We start from the raw sequence: 21,352 nt of genomic DNA, 5'->3' as shown, positions 1-21,352 counted from the left end.
ATATTAGTTCCCAAAAGACTGCAGGCCACAGCTTTTAAAAAAGAACAAGTAGCCCACAATTACGCAAGTCATCACACTTTTGTACCCCAAGGCAAGACAACTGAGGTCTGATATTTTTAGGCTCAGTTCCACGATTGTGACTGATCATAAAACCAGAAAGCACTCGGTGAACATAAAATGAGTATTTTACAATGAAGGAATAATTATAATCATATTTAAAAATAGAGAATAAATTACGAAATTGCTAAGAACCATTTAACTCCAACAAGAACTTATCAACAACCAACTCATCCAACAAAACGGTTTCATGTTGAAAGAAATCTTCTGGCTTTGGTTTAGAGTGAAGTGAGAGACTGGAAGAGGAAAGGCCAGGGGAGTAGAAATTCTCCAGCTCTGAGCTTCTGTGAACAGAATTGCTTACAAAGTTCTAAGAATGTTCTGCTCTGGAACAGCCTTTCTGATGGATGGACCTCAAGCTTCTCATTTCACTCCATTAGACAGAAAACAAAGTCTGTGTGGGAGTGGGACCAGGAGGGAACACCACAACCCCTGACTCCTGAAACACCACCCTGGTCTATGCCAGGACCCAGCCATGTTAAGAGGTAATATTATATAAATATTATAATACTATTTCTGCTTCTCCCTGAGTGAAACAAAGTTACGCAATTACAATGGATTATGCTAACTAAACTGAATGCCAGCACAACCTGAACTAAACAGTTTTTGAAATGGAATTAAAGTTTGACCCTCAAAAAAGTAAGATCTGGTTTAAAAAAGCAAGCTTGATGCACACGTGAGAATTCCACCTGAACATTGATCCAGGTTTTTGACACTCATTTCAGAAATAGAGAGACATACAAGTGGATGTGTGGTAGAGTAGCTATGTAAGCATAACGTTTGTATCCATCTGTGATTTATGTTGGTGAACTTTCTGAAGCTATAACAGAGGTATATGCACTGTCACAAATATGCGAGACTTTTTAAACAACTACAAAGCAAAAAATATCCAGAAATTTTATTTATAACTGGAGAAACCAACTAGTTGTGCATTTCTGACCACATATTACTATCCAAGGGTACAGGGAGGCCAGAAAGAGGAGGTGTTTTGGTAATCATCATAGTGTTACATGAACTTATTAACTTAAATTATATTAAATTTAATGACTAACTATGGATTGGCAGATTCACAAATGTTATTATTATTTTTTAAACAAGTAAATACAAATGAAAAAAATATATGCCAAAAAAAATCATAAGGATACTAGAAACATACATATCGTACTATTCCACCTCGTTTGTACATGATTTTAAGCATTTTTGAGGATTTGCAGTTGAATATGAATATCTTGTACGTGAGCATACGCACGTAGCGAATTTACACTTCGTCACACTAGCAGCCACCCCTGTATCATAAGCTACTACCGAATCATACATAGATTTTTTTTTCATATTACTTGTGTTGTCTCGCACAATTGCATGCACTTACTACTTCAACCTACCAAAACTTTGTTTATACAAAGATTGGAAATCGCCGTGCTAGTAGTTTTAACAAGAGTGTAAAATATATCCAGACCATCACTCTCTCATATGATTTTCTTTCACTCCTCCTACTAGGGTATGCGCATGACGTCACAGCAGGCAGAAGTCACTGCGCTCACACCCACTGCGTTCAGCTTGAATGTCGCAAAAAGCACATCTAAAATGGGAAAGAGCTGTTGTGCGACTTATTGTACAAATAGGTTTAACAAGAAATAGGAGCTTTCTTTTTACAGACTGCCAAAACCTAAATAAGTACGTATCGGACGTGGATCGATCACATATGGCCGATACCCGATCCGTCAAATAGGTCTGGATCGATACTGATATTCGGATAGGTCAGTCTCTAAAACTAACAGCGCAATTAAACACTGCGGAGCATTTCTTATTACTGGATCAACAGCTGCATGTCACTCTGCAGCAAAACTCAACACCCATCAGCACAAGACTACCTCAGCACTGGTAACATCAAGTTTCCCTAAGACAAATATGCCTTCCCTCCCCACAAAAAATGAAATCAATACATAATGAAAAGTAATTAATTCTAATCTAAAAAATACATATACATAGGACCAATGTATAAGTGCCCTTGATAGAAATGAGAAGGTTACAGCAATTTGAAAATTATTATGTTATGAACATGTTAGAAAAATGGAGTACCAAGCTACCAGTGGTGTTGCTTCTGAGGAAGAATTAGAGTACTGACTGAGCCAACAGGACTGAAATGTGTCACATATCTTCAACACAAACCTAGCACCCAGTCTCCTGAAAACCATGCAATTTGCAGAACTACAAAAAAAGAATTCTAACTAAATGCAAAGTGTCATTATTCTTAATATTGATACATGGCTCTCATATATTGATATATACATTTCTCTTTTCCTTCAACCTAAATACATTTTTCTTTTTAAAAACAATGATCCTATACTGTAATATTGTGGTATGATACAAAGTCCTCACAAAGGCCCTTCTGAATTCTAAACCTGTTTCTCACAAAAGCTTGTGCTGGTAGACTAATCTTTACAGAAATTGTATGAACTACCAGCTGTGGTTTGTATGCCAGGAAGAAAGGAACAAAATGGTTATTTTGTTGCTTCCTAAATTAAATTGGATGCAACTTAATTGTACCAGTGCCGGAAAATAACACAACTGTTAGAAAAACATTAAACAAACATGTTAATTGTTTATGCAATGCATAGAGTCTTTCATGCAAAGTGAAGGTATACAGGGAGGATGCACCCACCCCCTTATAATTACAGACTGCTGGCTTTGTCTTTGCTACAAAACAGTATACATTTCAGAACATTGTCAATCCTGCATAACGGAGTAATGATATGAATGTTGTATAATTTATTTAAAGAAAGCTCGCCTGAAAGAATGTGAAAGAAAGTCTCACTCGCTCATATTTCTATGAACATTAACAATTTCTCTTAGTTAATGGGGGGGGGGGGGGGGGGGGCAATGCTTTTGCTAAAAGTCAATAAGCAATTCCTTTGTTTAACAAATAATCACTGACACATGGAATCTGTCAAAGAAATAAAACCACATAAATAGGCCCATTCTGAGCATCCTAGGAGGAAAACATTCATTCCATGACCAGCAGATTTATTAAACTGCCAGTTTACATAATGTCTCCTTCAGTGACTGGCAGTATGATACAGGAATTTAACCTGAATGAACCATCTGCTTACTTACGAGACCCATCTGTTAAAATTATTGAAAATAGAAGATCAATGTTCAATACTGAATATTGAAATTAAATTTAACACCAAGATTTAATTGTTTTTTAAGAAAATAAATCAGTAGAGGAAAATCAATAAATTGTTGCAAAATGACCTTACATGTCTTAGCAAGGTAAATAGTGAGGCCTTTAATAACAAGAAATATGTTTGATGCTGTGATTCATTTTAAAGCCACGTTTGAAGTCATTGGAATGTCAGAGGAAGTCGCGAATAACGATTAACCAACAAAAATGATACCAAATGAGATTGAAATGATGTTTTTAAAAGCAAGGAAGCTTTTAATTTAGAAAACTGCTTCCATTTGTCTACCAGTGAGAATAATGTAACAAATATCTTAAAACAAAAGACAATGCAAAAATAACCTTTGAACAATTCCCCTCTATTTATATAAGCTCCAGTAATGTAAATGAAATCCTAACATAATCATCTCCCTTTTGTAGCTTAATAGGAAACTTGGCCCAGGGGTCTCAGTAAAGATTCATTAAGATGATACATTTTTAATATTTTAATCATTTTTAATCTTCTAATAGCAATTTAGGAACTAATTCTGCTGTGTCCCGTTCCTCTTCCCTGAAAGTCCTTCCCCTACTCACTACCTCATCATTTAAAATAAAACATAAAAATTTAATTAACACTGATAATGTTTCCTGAAGTGCACATCTGCACTTCAACTACATGACCTGAACATATCTGCTATATAAAACAACTTTACCCAGAAGCATCTAAAACAGTACAGAAAACACTTCATATGTCACATGAGTGTCACCAACCCACATCTGGCACCTAATGTTTAAATAGTAGTAGACAAGGAGACATCATTATTCACTTCACGCCAACACACAGACAATGACAACAAAATGAGGGAATACAATAATAGAGGTCAGGAATGATATTGATCTGTGACAGCAGCAGACGGCAAGAGGGAGAGCAGCAGGAGGCGGTGAGGAACGGCAGGTGGACTGGACCGCAGAGGACAGGATCTCGGCCAAGTTAATCATGATCAACAATCATCATCAATAAGCTTAATGCACGGACTAAGATTCAGAGCCGCTTGCTCTGAACAACTTTTATGGACAGCACAGATGCAAACATATCCTGCTCTACAATGTTGTCACTAGTTGTAGTTACACTGATAAAGGAATGCTGCTCAAAACTGCCAAGATTTTATTGGAATACATGAACATGCTGAGCTATAAACTTTCCCAAGCAGAAGTGTTGACTTTCAGTACATTCTGACTGACACTATTTCGGAATTTTCTTAATACATACATAAATCCAACAAGTAATAAAATAAAAATAACTGTAAAACCAGAAATGATGAAAACAAAAAAGTAAACTGAACATACATTAGACATTTGAACAATTTGATAAATGTAAATCAGTAAGAAAACAGACTGGGGCTGCCCAGTCTGTGATGCACTGGCTGGTTTCATCACTGTATATCGTGTGGAGGGTTTTTGTTTTAAGATAAGAACTGCAGTTAAGAATAACCAAACAATAAATGGAAATACGTGGATTACTGTTATTTAGTTTTACTTTAAGGAAATTATAGCAAGTATGTTGATAACATATTACATGATGTTTGCACAATTCTAAACCTTTAATACATCATCTCTGTAGATATTTTTAGGTATGACGTCAGTTACCTAGTTATTGTAGTTCCAAGTAAAGGATATCTATTTCATATTTTCGTGTTGGATCAAATTATGTCAGGACTAAGTCTACCTCTGTGTTAAGATCACTGTAGAAACAGTGATGGTTGACAGTTATAAATCGTGCAACTTACTGAAATGCAAATCAGCAATGTTTGCAATTATACAAACTAAATTATCACTCAAATATTAGATTGTATCAGATATTCAATATATCAACTGGACACTGTCATTACAAATCATTATGTACTTCCTGCTATAAAATATTGGCCATATTATACCACCTTTCAAGTGGAAATGGAATTAATGAAAAGTAAGAAAGAAAAAGCATTAATCAAAAGTTCCAAATATCTCTTGAAATCAGGTGTAGGTTGAGCTGAGGTAGCAGTAACAGTGATTTTTTATCTTATTTGTAATGAAAGGCAGGATCTTTAGATATACACAGACAGGAGTGAACACAGTCTATCTGGGCCTCCCAAACAGCTCTGTCTGTTGTATGAGGCTTTCACAATTCCCCATACAACAATAAACACCCGCATTCTGTGTGATTCTAAGACGCTGCCATAGCTTCAACTGAGGAAACGACCAATTGTAAGAAAAAGCAGTGGTCAGGATATGAAGTACTCTGGCCAATATAACATTTCTAGGAGATCCTGAGTATACGGTGTAATTTTATCATTACATTTAACTAAACCAAGCATAATATCATGTTATATATGTCCACAAGTGAAAGAATGAGAGAAGATGAAAACTTCATGAGCTGTCATGCAAAATCAAATTAATTCTGACAGACAAGTGAGTAGTAAGCAACACCAAAGGCAAGTTATATGTAACTGCCAGTTTGTGTTAGTTTTATTACCTAAATAGTACATCTCCACCCCTTAGTCAAATTTGCACTCCACATAAAAACACACACTGCAAACAGATCACTATTGCTGCAGGTCAATTACAATAATATGTAAAATTACTGTAAGTCCCCCAACTAATCCCATAGACTGAAATTCTAAAAAGAAACTTACCAGCAATACTGAGGAAATGGAAGAGGTATAGTATCTAAGAAACTTTCCCAGCAAAGCCACTAGCCAGGAATGTCTCCCTGTACATCCCAATAAAACTGAGTAAAGCTCTCTGTGCTTTTCTCCAGCTCAGTCACATGTGTGGCAGCATGAAGCAGATGGGCGGTGAGAGACTGCACTCGCTGCAGCCAACATTGAGCCAGGAGAAGCGAGAGGGGAGACTCCCATACAGAGCAGAGGGAGGGGAGAAAGGGGGTGAGGGTGAGAGAGAGAGAGAGAGAGAGAGAGAGAGAGAGAGAATTCCAGAGTCTGTCATGGAACAGAATCAGAGAAATTCTGAGCATACAGAACAAGACCAGCAGCATCCATCCTCCCAGACAATTTTCCTCTCATGCTACCTGACCACCTTGTACAGCTGACACACACAGCTTGACTTCAATTAAGTCTTTTGAGCCACTGGCCAGGACCAGCCATACAGACACATGCCTCATTTCCTTACCGCAAGACAAAATTACTGAAATCTGCAAACATGTTGATGTTGGATATGCAGGATCAAAGGAATCAGGTGAGATGAACTAGGTGACACGAAACATGTTTGCTCTTTGGATGTACACTGTTTACTGTTTACATGGCTCACCAAAAAATCTTCAATCTGCGTATCAATCTCATGGATGTGTGGCAATGTCACGGTTGCTTTGCTTAGCTACTTGTCACATCGCTTTCTTTTAAATTCATCATGAAGACTTTCAACCTCATTCTAAGGGCCAATAACCATGTGGCCGCAATTACTGTAATCTATATGCACTACTTTAAAGCTCTTTCGTGAGACACTGGCTCATCCTGTTTGCCTGGGAACTGATCATTCACAAATACCAGACTCACTATAGATAAACCTATTTTTGTTCAAATAGAAATAATATCAGTAAGATACTGCAGACCATCTTCCCTTCATGCTCCTTTGTGTCCTGACTACAGCCCGTTTTCACTTAGAAATGATAAACTAGACAAAAAATAAAGCTGCACAAAGTCCCTTACAGTGAAATAAAACAACACCAAAGTAAAGCATTTCTGTAAATGCGTCTTAAACAGCACTCCCACGTTGTGGCAAAACTACAGAGCTTCAAACATGAAAAACAAAACACAATCTAGCAGGTGTACCTTGTAGATGAGCGCCAGAGAGCCAGGAAGTTTCTCAGAGACTATGCAACTCAAAGAGCTGGACATCTGTGCGTGCGTTCCTCTGGAGATCTTTTTGTTGAGAAGTGCCTACAAAGATCTTAGCAAAGAGGGCTAAAAACTGATTTGGCAGAGCTTCTCACTACGTCCTCCTTCCCTTTACTGTTACACATCCACACATGCTGCGGTAGAGCTTGTATTCCTATTAGATGCAAAAAATGGTAGGACACCAGGTAGGGTGGAGCACTTGCTCACTCAGTCTCCTCTGGAGACTCAAAGCAGCCTCAGTCCTGGAACTATTTCTGGAGCCAGCAGGACGATGAATCGAAGTCCCAAAGGAAGACATGGACATGTTAAACTACAGAAAGTCTCTCCCTTAGGCTATGAAGAAATGCAGGTGAGAGAGAAAACAAACTATTTGGTTTTATTGTCTTTGAGACATGGCATTAAGTTCATATGGCTAAGAGTGTGTCCATCACGGGAGACGTCACTATAATCTTAGATTTTCCACATGGACTTTGAATTTTTTAAACTTATCAATGCATCTCATTTCAGTCTGATACCTTTCTCTCAATTGAATTTGCAATCATATCCGAATGAGAGCCTTCTGCCCTCAGTGCACTCTGGGTCTTCTACTCCATGGAAGGGGAAAAATTTGCTTCCTCAACAAGAAGAGGGAGGAGGAGAGTGGTTCCCCAAGACTGAGGAAACAAAGCGTACTGTAAGTACTCCAGAGAGTGAATCACTCTGGACAAAAGTAATATGTTTACTTACATTTCTTGGTATTTGTTCCTATGTTTTACTCTCTAAATTATGAATGCATTGTTTTATGCTTCTAGAAATGCATCTCTAGAACACCCTAAAACTGCAATTCACCAGTTTGCAAATATTCGTGCAAAGCAACAGTTTCACACAAAAATTGTACAATGAGTGAATCAACGCAGACACTGTACAAAAAAATTGTCCACTGGAGCAACATAAAAGCTCTTTAATTTGGTAATATGCATGGCCACACTTATTAGGAGGAACTAAACATACTGTGTATTACCCGCCACAGTGATTCTGGAGAAGCCACTCTCAGTTGCATCCAAAAACAAGGCAAGCTTCTGCATGTAAGAATATGAGGGGGTGGGGGTTTGCAAGAGCAGATGAGGCTCAGAAGGATTATAACATTGTCTGATCTGACAAAAAAAAACTCCAGTAAGGAAAAATCTGCGAAAGAGAAAGAGCATGCTGAGTTAAAGGAAAGAGCGTCTCAGTCCTGGGAAGGCCGGCATACGGACACTCTGATGGCGAAGTACCCAAACGTCAGGTGGAAACATTACAGCACAGGCTTCAAGTTAAACGCTTTTTAAAAAAATTATTAGATTCCTCTCAACGTCATACACGGGAAAAAAGTGAGCTCCTGTTCATTCTGGTGTATGTTGTATAAACCAAACTACTGTTGACTAGGCTGAATCTGCAGCATATTATCATTATAGAATTTAGCAGGAGATATATGTACTGAGCTGGTGTCCCATCCGGGGTGTACCCCAGCCTCGGGCCTTTAGCTGCCGGAGATATGCTCCAGGCCCCCTGGTGACTCCGAGCTGGATAAGCTCTTGGAAGATGGATGGATGGATAGATGCGCTAAGGCAGACTTTTATTTTGCTTTCCATAAGAGTGAGGCAGGATTATGTGAAGCAAAGCAGAAACTCGCTACAGATAAGATAAGACTGCGTTCTCTGACCAAACCGAGGAGAGCAAGACCCAGGCAAAAGGCTGATTCTACACCGCTTTTTTTTGTGATGTTTCAGGCAGCACAAATGAAGCAGAGAGAAATAGGTTACCATCACTGTGAAACAAGTTCTACAACTGCCAGCACACTGAAAGACAAGCAAAGAATCTCATCCACCGAAGAAGATCCAGGCACTGTATTGGTCCATCCAATTTTTGTAACCACTTATCCTATTCAGGTTCACAAGGGGTCTGGAGCCTATTGGCACAAAGCAAGGAAAACCCCAGGATGGGGCACCAATCCACCACAGGGCTCACTCATACATGCAACTTGGTAACTCAAATTAACCTGAGCATGTCTTTAGCTATGGGGGGGGGGGGACTGGAGTACCTGGAGGAAACTCCCCACACACAGGGAGTACATGCAAACTCCACACACATAGAACCCTGGAGAAGACTTGAACCCTGGTTCCAGAAGCATGAGGCAACAGTACTAACCACTGCACCACCATGCCGCCCACCAGAATGGGTTCATAAGGACACTAATTAAATCAACAACAGTTTTTATACTAATAAACTTCAGCTCCTTCAGGAGCCGGATTAATGATTTAAGTAAGAGGAGGAAATTGGTCTGATGGGTAGAGTAGAAGTCCTTTAGAGTCCCCACAGACCAAACAGCATGGGGCACATTTGCATTATGTAGAACAGCAACAGCAGGCATTTGACTCAACCCACAAAGCAGACCACACATTGTTGTGTGCATTATGTAAACACCACTTATTGTCAAAATGATAAGGCAATAATAGAGTACTATCACTACAAATGAGTGTAGTGACACCTGTAAATCAAATCAAATCACTTTTATTGTCACATCACTAGAATTAGTGAAGTAGTAAGTGAGTCTTGGGTCATGAGTTTCCTATCAGCAGTACATTAAATAAATGCAAAGTAACATGAGAAATAGTAATTGTACTGTAACCATTCCATAGCTGCTTTACTACAGCACACTGCCAGTGATCTATGCATCAAGCGTACCACAGCTGCATATAAAATCGGCATGGGAACAAGCTGGGAGTAATTGAACTCATATTCATCATTGCTGTATTAAGGCAGGGGGGATTGGGATACATGACTACATTAACGTAGATGAACAGCCAAAGGGAAATGGCTGTCAATGTGCGTGACACACAGCGTGCTGCCATCAGCCCACAACACCTGAGTGCAGCCCGAGTCTTTCAACACACTTCAGTATAACGAACACATTAGGGGTGGCCAGGAAAAAAAAGGATCTTAAATATATTCCAAGTGTCTGACTCCTGGGTGGATTACGTGGGCATCTGGTAGTGCTATTCATCAAAATAAACTGCTCAGCAGCTCATAAAACTCTCTGTTTCCAGAAATGAGAGCAGTTGTGCGTCAGGAGCCATGCGTCACCCGATCAAAAAAGAATCCCCAAAGCTGAGGTGACCAGCTTCTGCTCTCCACTACGGCAGGATACCTTCCGACAAGAATCTGTCCTGAGTAGCAGTTAATATGTTAAATAAAAATGTACACTACATGACACTCAAACATAAACTTCAAAAGCAACAACTCATTTAAATTATTCAACTTCTATTCAAACACAGTTATGCTCATAATCCTGATGAATTAATTATTTACCTAAGACATTTTCAGAACACGCCTGGCATATGGCATATAAAGTACAGACAACGCACATGTAATCAGAAAAAGTCCACAAGTGTACTTTGCCGATATGTCTGCCGTGATCTGGTTCTGGGAAACCCTTCAGCCTCAGTCTGAGGAAATCGCAATGTGCTTTGTTGTTCGAGTTGCCACCTGGGGCACATGGCAGGCTTTTCTCTCACGTGTCCACACAGATTTTCACAGCTGTTTGGCGGCGCCTAACAGTAATCAGATTTCAAAGAAAGTGCTGAATTCAAATCAAAAATGGCCCGCGTTGCCCCCAAATGACAGAGCAACTTTGAAGCAGTGTGACCAGCGAGAGGCAAACAAAATGAACACACACTGCAGGCTTCTCCCAGGAGCCCTGGCATTTGAGCAAGACAGTCTGTTCACACAGAGAGGGGGAAACTGTGGTATCCTCCACCCCCCCCCCCATTCTGCCCAAGTCTGTGGTAGGAAATCAAGTATGCAATGCAGTCCCAGCCTTTTCCTTCATCTTTGGATTAATCATATGTCACCTTTTTATCCTCACATCCCAGACAGATTCCCAGGATGGACAGTGGTGTCTGGCTTTAAGAGACTTAAAGTAATTATAAGGATTTAATGTAAGAATACACATTGGAGTCCGTCCTTCATATGAAAAGCATAAAGGAACACTTTGCCTATCCAGCTGGTGGCATAAATTTGTAAACAAATGCCATTAATAACCATGCTATCCCTTTGAACTTAAATGCTAATAGATTCGGCCATGTGATTCCCGCGTCGTTCTGTGCAGCAGCTATAATTGGAAAGTGGTTTAGCAGTTCAATGCTTCACCCCCCCAACCTCACCGCAGGCTTTTCCTGTTCTATTACCACCTGTGTTGACGTATTATTACTTTATGATAGATGTATCTAAAGCTAACAAACATATCCCTGGTAAAGTGGTCCCTGCTTGGTTTTAAAAATGTATCTGTTCTCAACATCACCGCTTTCCTCAGCATTCAAGGACTAGACAGAAAATAAGAAGAGGAGAAAATCTGCGCAATCGGATGTTCCTGCAAAGAATACAAGAGTTAATACATCCCCAATTGCTTGTATTAATGGAAAACAAGTCCACATAATCAAAAGAGGGCCTATGGAGAGTAGTTCAGCATGGGGTTAACACGTTCAGGAACTGGCCATCAGCACCCCGCAAAAAAAAGCTATAGAAACAGATCAGAACAAGCTTCATTCTACTTCCTTCCCTACATCAGAGAACAAGGGAGAATGCTGGTGCATGAAGCCCTGTTGGTATATGACCATAAGTATGTGGACACCAGCTAGTCTAACATCTCATTCCAAAATCAAGTGTATTTATATGAAGCTGGTCTGACCTTTGTTGCTATTATAGCTTCTACTCTTCTGGGAAGGCTTTCTGTTAGATGCTGGAACATTGCTGGTGGGATTTGATGCCATTCAGGTTGGGTGTTGATGTTGAGTGACCAGGTCCCTTTCTGGGAGCTTATGTGGCCTACCGCTTCACAACTAAACTTACTCCTAGAGGTTTCCACTTCACAATCACTTCATTTGCAGTTGCTCGAGGCACATTCAGGAGGTCAGAAATTTCATAGTGCTAGGCTGAATGTCCATCCATTCTGCTGCCAGTGTTTGTTGCTCGAAATTGCAGGGCTGTGTGTTTTTTTGTGTCAGCAATGGGTGTGGTTTACACAGATAATTCCTCTAATTAAAAAAGGTGACTACATACTCTTAGCTATTTAGCATATTTTTTTGTGAAACCACATGGTACAACTTTGGTAAACAAGAGTCAAGGAAAAACATTGATACTTCACATTACTTCATGACAGGTTAGTAAGCTGAATGAAAAAGCTAGCGTCCAGACAGATGTTTTGGCCGTCATGTAAAGCTCTGGTGATAAGGCATATGTGTAATAATCACCAGAGCTTTACATGACGGCCAAAACATCTGTCTGGTCGCTAGCTTATTCATTCAGCTAACTAAATTGTAAACTTATGTTTAGTAGTGAAAAGCTGGCAACCAGATAAATGTTTCACCTGTCATCTACAACCTTGGGGATGCATACACCATATATTCGTTAAGAAACTGCGATCTGGTATCGTGCAGCCCTTGATAGGTGACGTGCAAGGCCCTTCCAGATGCATCCGGGTGCCTACCTGCCCAACGAGACTGGACCTCTCCCGCTGCAGCCTCTGCTTGTCTATGTTGTCCCTCAGGCACTCATACACTCGCCTCTTCTGATCCACAGAGTACGTTTCCAGACTGACCAGGTGCTCGCTCCTCTTTATGCACCAAGTAAAAGGAAAAGAGAGGAATGCGGAAAATTAAAAGGAAGGAAATGGTTGCTGTTGCTCTCTGTTCATAGAAAGTTTTATCACAGCTTTACATCATTTAAATTATCACAGAAGAGGAAAAAAGCCCATAGGATTCTCATATCCTGAAAAAAGTGATTAAATTTGATTCAAATGTCACACAGCTGAACTGAGACATTTGTCTCTAGTATACGTTCAGATGTAACAGCTTCATTTATGATATACTGCAGGTCAATAGGGCAGTCATTAACATAATTAGATGTCAATAAAAGGCAAAGAAATACGTCTTAGGTGACCACAATACATGAATAGAGAAGCACATACATATAGGAGTCAAACAATTTACAGCATATTCAGTTTCTCTGTTTTAGTTTTCATAAATCCATATAGATCTTGCAGTTGCCCTGTGTAAACAAATACTACTATCCTGCCAAAATGTTAACCCTGCTCTAAGGCCAAGCGAAGATGCGTGTGTGTGGTAGCAGAACTACATATGACCCATTTCCCAGTACAAGGCCTCTCAGGTTCTATTAGGAAATATGCATGTAAATCAAGTCCCTTCTTGTCATTCGACAGGACTGACGCTTCTTCCCTTTTCCAAAAACTGACAGGGTGGAGTCTGTTGTAAATGACACACATACAGCTGAATTACACAAGTGGCCTTGTACCTGTCACCTCTCCGATAGCTGCGTATTCCCTTTAACGAGGATGCTTTGTGCTGATGACAGGTACAGCGTAAAACACAGTGTTTATCTTCTGGAATCCACGGTAAGGAATCCTTCCCAACAGGGGAGATTCACCTCAAACTGCTGCCAGGCTGCTAATATGTAAGTATTTAAGGTTTAGGTACGGCGTTTTAAAAAACCACACATATGAAGACGAAGATATGACATATGATACAAAAATAACTTCAGTCATTGAAATTTTGGTTGCCGCCAATCAGAAAACAAAAGCTAACAAAAGAGGTTCAGGCTTCCGCCCCCCTCAGTTAGACACTTGGTTGGCGTGGACAGAAATTTGGGCAAATATTCAAAATTCCCAATGTAAATATACTAAGAATCATATGTTAAAATCTTTTTATATAAATTGCTTATTCTGATTTGCTTGGAGATTCAGCTGAAAGCTATAGACTTTTTTCTTCACAGCAAAAACCATCCTGCAGCTGTTAGAGCCATAAGACAGTGGAGTTCCAACCCAGCCAAACGACAGAATGAGATGCCGCTGCATTTCACAGTTCCTGGAACAAGGAAGCTTGTCTAATAACTTGTCTAGTAGTGCATGGAACATCCTTCAAAAAGCAGTTTAATTACATACTCGCCTGAGGTTAGTGGTGTCCAGAACACCAACTCTGAAACAGACCAAAGCCAACTGAGCAAATTAATTCAGTAAAAAAGTAAAAATATACCAATGTGAAGACCAGTGGCAGACCCTCTCCAAAAGACAGGACAGGGTATCGTAAGGATTCTGAAATTTGGTAACATTTTACTTGAGGGGACAGAAATAAAATAGTAATAACATAGTATTAACCACAGTCTAAGTCTTAGTTATATACTGATCTCAAGTTTGTTTGTCATTAATGGACTGTGATACGTCTTTTATCTCAAGCAGTTACCATATGTTTTTTATTATATATATTTTATCTCTAGTAGCTACTATATTTACTCATGATTTGTATTTCAGTAGTAACTGAGTTACTACTATGCGTATCCCCTCAAGTAAAGTGTTAACCTGAAATTCATTCAGCCAGATCAGATCTTTCCAAAGTGTAAACTATCTGGCAGAATGAGAAAAAGGAAAGTCAAACAAGCAGCTCTGAAAACAATTTCCAGGTAGACTGTTCAACACCATTTCCTGCAAAGGTTTGTTATATTACCGGTAATTGTGTTTTATGAATACTTTGGCATGTCTGCTTTAGTAAGCTTGAATATTATTGTCCACTTTCAGCATGCACAATATACAGGGCAGCCAGTAAATAACTGGAGGCTGACTAAGGTTAATAAAACATAGCCGGCTACGTGAAAGGACTAACATTATGATAACGTTTACAACATATCATACTTTGGACATCTAGGCATCTTAAAATGTCAGAGTTACAATCAAGATTTAATAGTTCAGCAAATTCTGGGCTGTCAGTAACTGACATCTTTACCCACTAACCACGTGAAGCTTCATGCCCTCTTCTCTGTTTCCTGTTTTCCTGTCACATAAAATAACCCGCACAATGTTTCTACTTCTTGTTTAAGGTACCTTTCCACAACAAAACTATTTAAGTTGTGTTTACTATGTTAAACAAAACACCGTGTTCCATGAACTCTACCTTTCCTTCAATGAAAAAAAATCAGTATAACAAGTACCAATGCTACATTCACAGCTCGTGAGAGCATGATGGCTCCTTAAAAAAAAAACACATTCCCTAAGTCAACTCCTCCCTCAGTACACTGATTACACACACACGCGCACACATGGCATGTAAACATATATTTATGGGGAGTGCTCATTCATTTCTATGGGGAAATTAGTAATGTTAACTATGATAAAATTAACTCCTACCCAGCCTTAACCATAACCATAAGTAACCAAGCCAAATTCCAAGAGTTTCTGCATTTTTAGTGTTTTCATTGCAGTCACAGATTTTTATTAAATTATTAAATTTATTAAAAATGGGTATTCTTCACATTGTGTGTCCCCATAAGGTAAGGTATACCTCCTCACACACACACAAACACGTGTGCATATATGTATCTGTGTGTGTGTGTGTGTGTGTGTGTGTGTGTGCGCGTATATGTACATTATCAGTCAAAAGTTTCCGCACACACTGAGATTTTATATATTTCCATGTTACTCCCTTAACATTTACTACAAAAACACTCAATATTGTTTGCTAACAAATAAATTTACAGTATGTTCACCATTTCAGTACCTTCATTAGCAAAATTCATCAACGTAACCTCAGCTAAGAGACATAATAGCAGAAAAAATTCAAGGCATTCTAATCCATAAGGGACATTAAATACTGCTCTGTTTCATGGGTTGAAACAGTTAACTAGTGCATTCAAAGTTAAAGGACAGCCTACAATCAGACTACGCCATCACCATGCAACCAGTTAATAGGATGTCAGACATGCACTGTTTCCATGCTATAAAGGAAACTTGTTTTATTTGACTTATATTTTCATTTATAGTTGCAATGCTTAACCAGAGAAAAAAATCTGCAGTTTATGAAATAAATAGAAAAGCAGTAAAAATCTGCGGTGTGCAAAAACTTGTAGTGTATGTATGCATGCATGTCCTGAGCAGTCCAATGGGTGTTCGCAAAGAGCTTACACACATCACAAATACATTACCGATGCATTGATGATTCTTATAGATTTATCATTAAGAACAGCTTATTTTTCCATTTTGTGGATTGCATGTTTCTCCTTTCTTTTATAGGACATTCAGGCCAATGAGGAAAAAGGCTGACTGAGACACAATACACAAGTCCTTACCAAAGGCCTTCATATCACAGCAATTTGTATTCATATATAAATATAGGAGCAGAGTCAGAATCAGAAAGAGTCATAAAAAGCAGCTTTTGGTGGTTGTCCTTTGTGTCATCGCTGACCATATTGTTAGTTGGCCCTCAATAAAGCTTAAAATAACTGAAAGAGTTCTTTTTCCAGTTTAAGGGCCAGCGAGTCTTGAATGTGTCCAAAGCTATACTCACAGTGCTCCTGAAAGGTTCATTAAAAATAAATATTGACTAAAGGTACAGTCACACTAGTGTGAAAAAATATTTGCCTCTCATTCAGGTTTCTTCTAGCTGCTTGACACAACAAGCAGAAGATTCACAAGCCATTTTCGCTCAGAGTTGATTTAAATGAACTTTGTCCAGTGAATCCACATTATTAAACCAATCCGGTGTGGCATGGGCGGGGTTGACCTCTGACTTTCACAGCAGTGCAATGGAGGATATTTATTTTATGCACATTTGCAGTGTTATAACAAGAAGGCTATTTTTTATAATAAAAACTATGGTAGAACGCATCTGTGCTGCTACGACAAGAAATTACAGATGTAAGGGTTATATTTTAACCCTTTGTACCGCAAATGTGTATTTCAGTACCAGATATGTCAATCCATGTTTGTAACATATTGCTAGCTAGTATGCTTCTGATATACCTTACCATACAGTATTTTCAGAAGCAAATATGCATAAGTGTGTTTTACAGTAAATGATCATGTTCAGGGAGACTATGGCAGGTGATTGAGGATTTTTTTGGGGGGGCAGGGGTTGGGGGGGGGGGGGTTTGCAGCAGGACATGATACACTGGTGGGAGGGATGTTACTGCATATGAAGCAGCAGAACACCAACTCATAAATATGGCACCACATTATAAAAAAACAGGGAAGTTTTACTACCTGAAAGGGAGACATCATAAGAGCAAGCAGATGGCTCACTCTTTATTTTGGGATCCCCAACCAACAGCCAAATCAAACAAACAAAAATCACACCAAAATGAATCTGGAATAAGAAAATGTACTTCAAACACTATGGTAGAATCAAAATGAAAATGATAGCGAGGAACTTCATCCATGGCAAATGTATTTCTTTAACAAGGTACATCAAATTGAATTCCTAATTTAATTCAGTTGATTCCACTTTGCAACCAGCAGGCAGTTAATTGGTCTTCTAAATGCATATAACATGATGTACAGCTTTACCACTTGAACTATGCCATAGGGCAGGGCCTTTTTCAGCTCCAGCCTGCGCCACAGGTTGAGGCCACAGGTCCCTGTTGTCTCGGATTAGTCACTTGCCTACACACAGTACTTAACATTTCCTTAAACTACTACAGTTTTGCAATATGGAGAAAGTAAGAGGACGGTGGCTACTTTTTATATGCCTAGATTACACAAACACACGTCAACTGAACTAAAACATTTGCTTCACAAAAAACTCACTTTAGATAAAAAATATGTCACAAACATAGCACATTTAAAATACCACAGAGAACACAGAGAAAATATGGGAAGCAGACAGCCAAACACTCACATGTGTGCGGTCAGAAAGAAGGCGCTGGTTAAAGGAGTCAGCAGCCCGACAAAACCAGCCCCGTTTCATCTTCTTGTTCCGGGGTCTGTTGGACAGGTTGCCCATGTGGACGATCCTCAGAGTACTACAGGAAATTCCGCAAACTCGCCAACAAGCCTCTCTGACTCTCGTCGAAATTCATTAATTTGAATCTGGGTTACAAAGGCTCCTTTTAAACTGGCAGCTAAAATAGAACAGGCCTTGTTGGGTGACAGGCAGGGTTGCAGTGGGAACAGGTTGGATACCATCTGGACTGAGACAGGAGAACTGCAAAAGGACTCCGTATGCAGAAGCCTTAATTGAGGTCAGAAATCCACTGAAGGGAGGGATGCTGAGCAAAATGAGGTCCGCAGTACACCCCAGTTCAAATGGCCAAGGCAGGCAAGAATTTTAGTGTTCTGAAATTATATCTATGAGCACAGAGGAAAAAAGTGCAGTAGGGCCTATATTTTATGGCCTGGCTGATATGAAAAATTTGTCTCTGATACCAGCACATTTGAAAAAACTTAAAAATCCAATAACTGGTAATACTGCTGGATATAATTTTCAAGTCAGAAACTAGTTTTAATTGAACTATGCTTTGCTGACTTCATATGAGTGTTAACTTGCTGAAATCAAACAAAACAGAAAAATCAGCCTTAGAATATCCCACCTTATAAACTTATAATATAACCTCAGAACCAGTAATTAATGAACTCTCCAGAATGCTGACCTCAGATAAAGCATACTGAATTTTGATCGCTTTGTTGTGTATCACTATTTTGGTTTTGTTTTGTTTACACGTCTGTGGCTTTTTTCGTCATGATCTCTAACACACATCACGCATGTTTAACAGCTGCAAATAAAACTCCTGCCACACAAAGAATTTCCCTTGGTCTTTAACATACATAACAAACACATTCAATCATATCACTTACTAATAACCCCAGGGAAAGAGTGGCAAGTTAAGATAGCTTCTCAGCATTTTCTCCAATTAGAGAGCTCCCTTTCCCATCATACATGTTTAGAGAAACATTATCAGTGTTTTACTAACAAGTTTTCCACTAATGTTGTTCATGGAATCATAATATTGGCTTATCTCTATTACTGACCAAACCCTAGTACGTATAAAAAGATTCTTTATACAAGATAAGAAGAAAACTTGTCTCTCTGCTAAGACATTTCATAAATCTAACTAAATCAAACTAAATCACTGAAGACACACTGTAAAATGTATAAGAATGGAGCACATTGATTAGTCTTTATATCTAATGTAAACCCTACTACAGAAGATAAATTCATACAGAATTTTCACAAAGAATAAGAAAAAACCCTCAGAAACCCAACTGAGTTGAGAGTCCCTAGACCCACAGCTGATGACTGGAAGTCATTAAAATTTCATATAAGAATAACCTAATTTACATCTTATTAACAGGAACAGTGCAACAGCAAGATACCCAGAAAGTTACTTTACATTACCATTTTGGTTAGGGACTGCAGAGAAGCTGAAGGAGGGACCCTCTCCTAATTGAATTTACTCAGCCATTAAATCCACAAGGGCAGACGTTCCTTATCTAAGTTACCCTTGTGACTTCTCTTCAAGCACATAAGCAAAAACAGAAACTAAGACTTTAAACATTCCATCACCAGCACCATGCAATTAAACCACTCACTATCTAGACCGTTTCTCTTCTTTGCCCCAAAGTACTCCTCCAGGGATCCTCCTTTTCATCAAGTAAGATCACTTTCCCCATACAGCTGCCTCCAAAAAAATGCTCCTTCTGAAAGAACTGTCTAGATCCAGAGTACCTTAGATATCCAGCACTGTCTTGCCTCCCCTTTCAGTCATTGGGATCCGTGATAAAGATTTCCTGACCTCTCGGCTGCATGTGGCATACCAAACAGCATATCCTTCAGTCCACATAGCAAGATAAGATTGTCTAGCAATTCAGGGTGACTACACTGGAAAGGATGCTATAGAAATATTAACTGAATTAAATATGGGTAGAGAGCATCATCACCACTTGAAGTAACATCACTCATCATGGATTTTCCTGCCTTTTTATGCTAGCTATGCTTAATCCACCCCCCCCCCCCCCCAAAAAAAAAAAAAAATATTCCAAATTCCCAGTCTTATAAACAGCTTGGAGGACACCTAATCATTTGCCGTTCAGCTATTTCTGGCCAGATAGGCCTACTCATCTCACCTTGAGTTCTGTGTTAGGGTGCTTATTTACCAACATCCATCCATCCACATATGCACTGAACAGTTTACATATCTACCTCATAACTCAGCTTCAATGACAGAGTCCGCCAACAGAATAAAACGTAAACGCAGTGCAAATTCCAAAGCGCATTAGCTGCCAACGCACAAAATCGTCATATTCTGAAATTCTAAATATTATAGCCACACTGTGCAGGCAGCGTCACATCCCTCTGTGTACTGCTTATTTACTCTTGTGAGACTGCTACCACCTGTTGGGCACCATCTGTGATTTATTGCATTAAGGAGAAAATAAAAGTGAAGGTGTGAGATTTTTTTAACTACTTCAGATGTCATGTTCAACTCAGCCAGAAACCAATGATTTCACTTTTTTATATATAGACATGACTAATATAATTACAAAAAAAAGCAGAGAGCTCACAGAATTTCCCGTAACTCCATGGCATGGTGGAGCCCAGCATATCAGACTCCTGAGCTAAAGCAGAGCTGGTTAACACAGCCAGTGGGAGACGGGGAGCTGAATCAAATTACTTGGGCAATACAGTTTACATGAGAGGGCCTCGGAAAGCATAGCATCTCCCTCTTCCACCTGCTTATCCTGGTCAAGGACCTATCATAGGCAGCACAGACCAAATGGCACTGCAACACCCTGCACCATGAGCAACTAAGAGACCAGAGATAGCAAACTGCAAAGACAAATACAGAGCAACAGCAGGAGTTAAACTCTTGACCTTCAAAGGTGTGAGACAACAGGGCTGTCTGCTGAGCCACTGTGCAATAAACCTTCCACCGTGCAACTCAAATTGTTTTACATACTCTACGGAAATCTGAATTACTGCATCAAAAGAGAACATGCAGTTGGACAGGACATTGGATCAAGTTTGCAAAACCAAAGCCTAAGGGCACAACCATGTGCTACAGAGACAGAAATTGGTTGAAATGAGAGATGAAAAGGGGATGAGTAATTCTCATAGTTCTATCCATAAAAAATGTCAAGCCATTATCAGATAGTAAAAAATTAGCAAACTGAAGGGTATCTAAAGACTAATACATTTGAAGATAACAAGAGTTAACAAAAGGGGAAACATTTATGATCAGCAGATAATAAATCTGTTATGTAGCTACTGGTATTTCCATTCCAGTGCACACACCTTCCCAATTTCATAAAATACACTGGCAGCTACCAAATGAGCATGCTATATGCATAAAAGCCATCTCTTCCATTGTCACACTGAACTACAATATT

General features: G+C 39.2%; 1 protein-coding gene across 6 annotated transcripts in view; it reads right to left on the bottom strand.

The window, feature by feature from the left end:
* The window catches only part of LOC125720063 (regulator of G-protein signaling 3-like), a 77,446-nt gene that overhangs the window by 25,282 nt on the left and 30,812 nt on the right, over positions 1 to 21,352 (bottom strand). For 4 of the 6 annotated variants that reach the window (XM_048995088.1, XM_048995097.1, XM_048995107.1 and 1 more), the window contains one exon: positions 12,674 to 12,799. In XM_048995088.1, coding sequence (XP_048851045.1) covers positions 12,674 to 12,799 — 126 coding nt within the window. Of the gene's footprint in view, positions 1 to 5,949; positions 6,136 to 12,673; positions 12,800 to 17,864; positions 18,196 to 21,352 lie in introns of those variants that run through there. The other 2 variants (XM_048995126.1, XM_048995134.1) reach the window with 2 other exon arrangements.

Source organism: Brienomyrus brachyistius, chromosome 2 (genome assembly GCF_023856365.1).
Source record: "Brienomyrus brachyistius isolate T26 chromosome 2, BBRACH_0.4, whole genome shotgun sequence".
Classification (NCBI taxonomy): domain Eukaryota; kingdom Metazoa; phylum Chordata; class Actinopteri; order Osteoglossiformes; family Mormyridae; genus Brienomyrus; species Brienomyrus brachyistius.
Note: the sequence above shows the minus strand (reverse complement) of the source record. Positions and strands in the feature narration are given on the sequence as shown.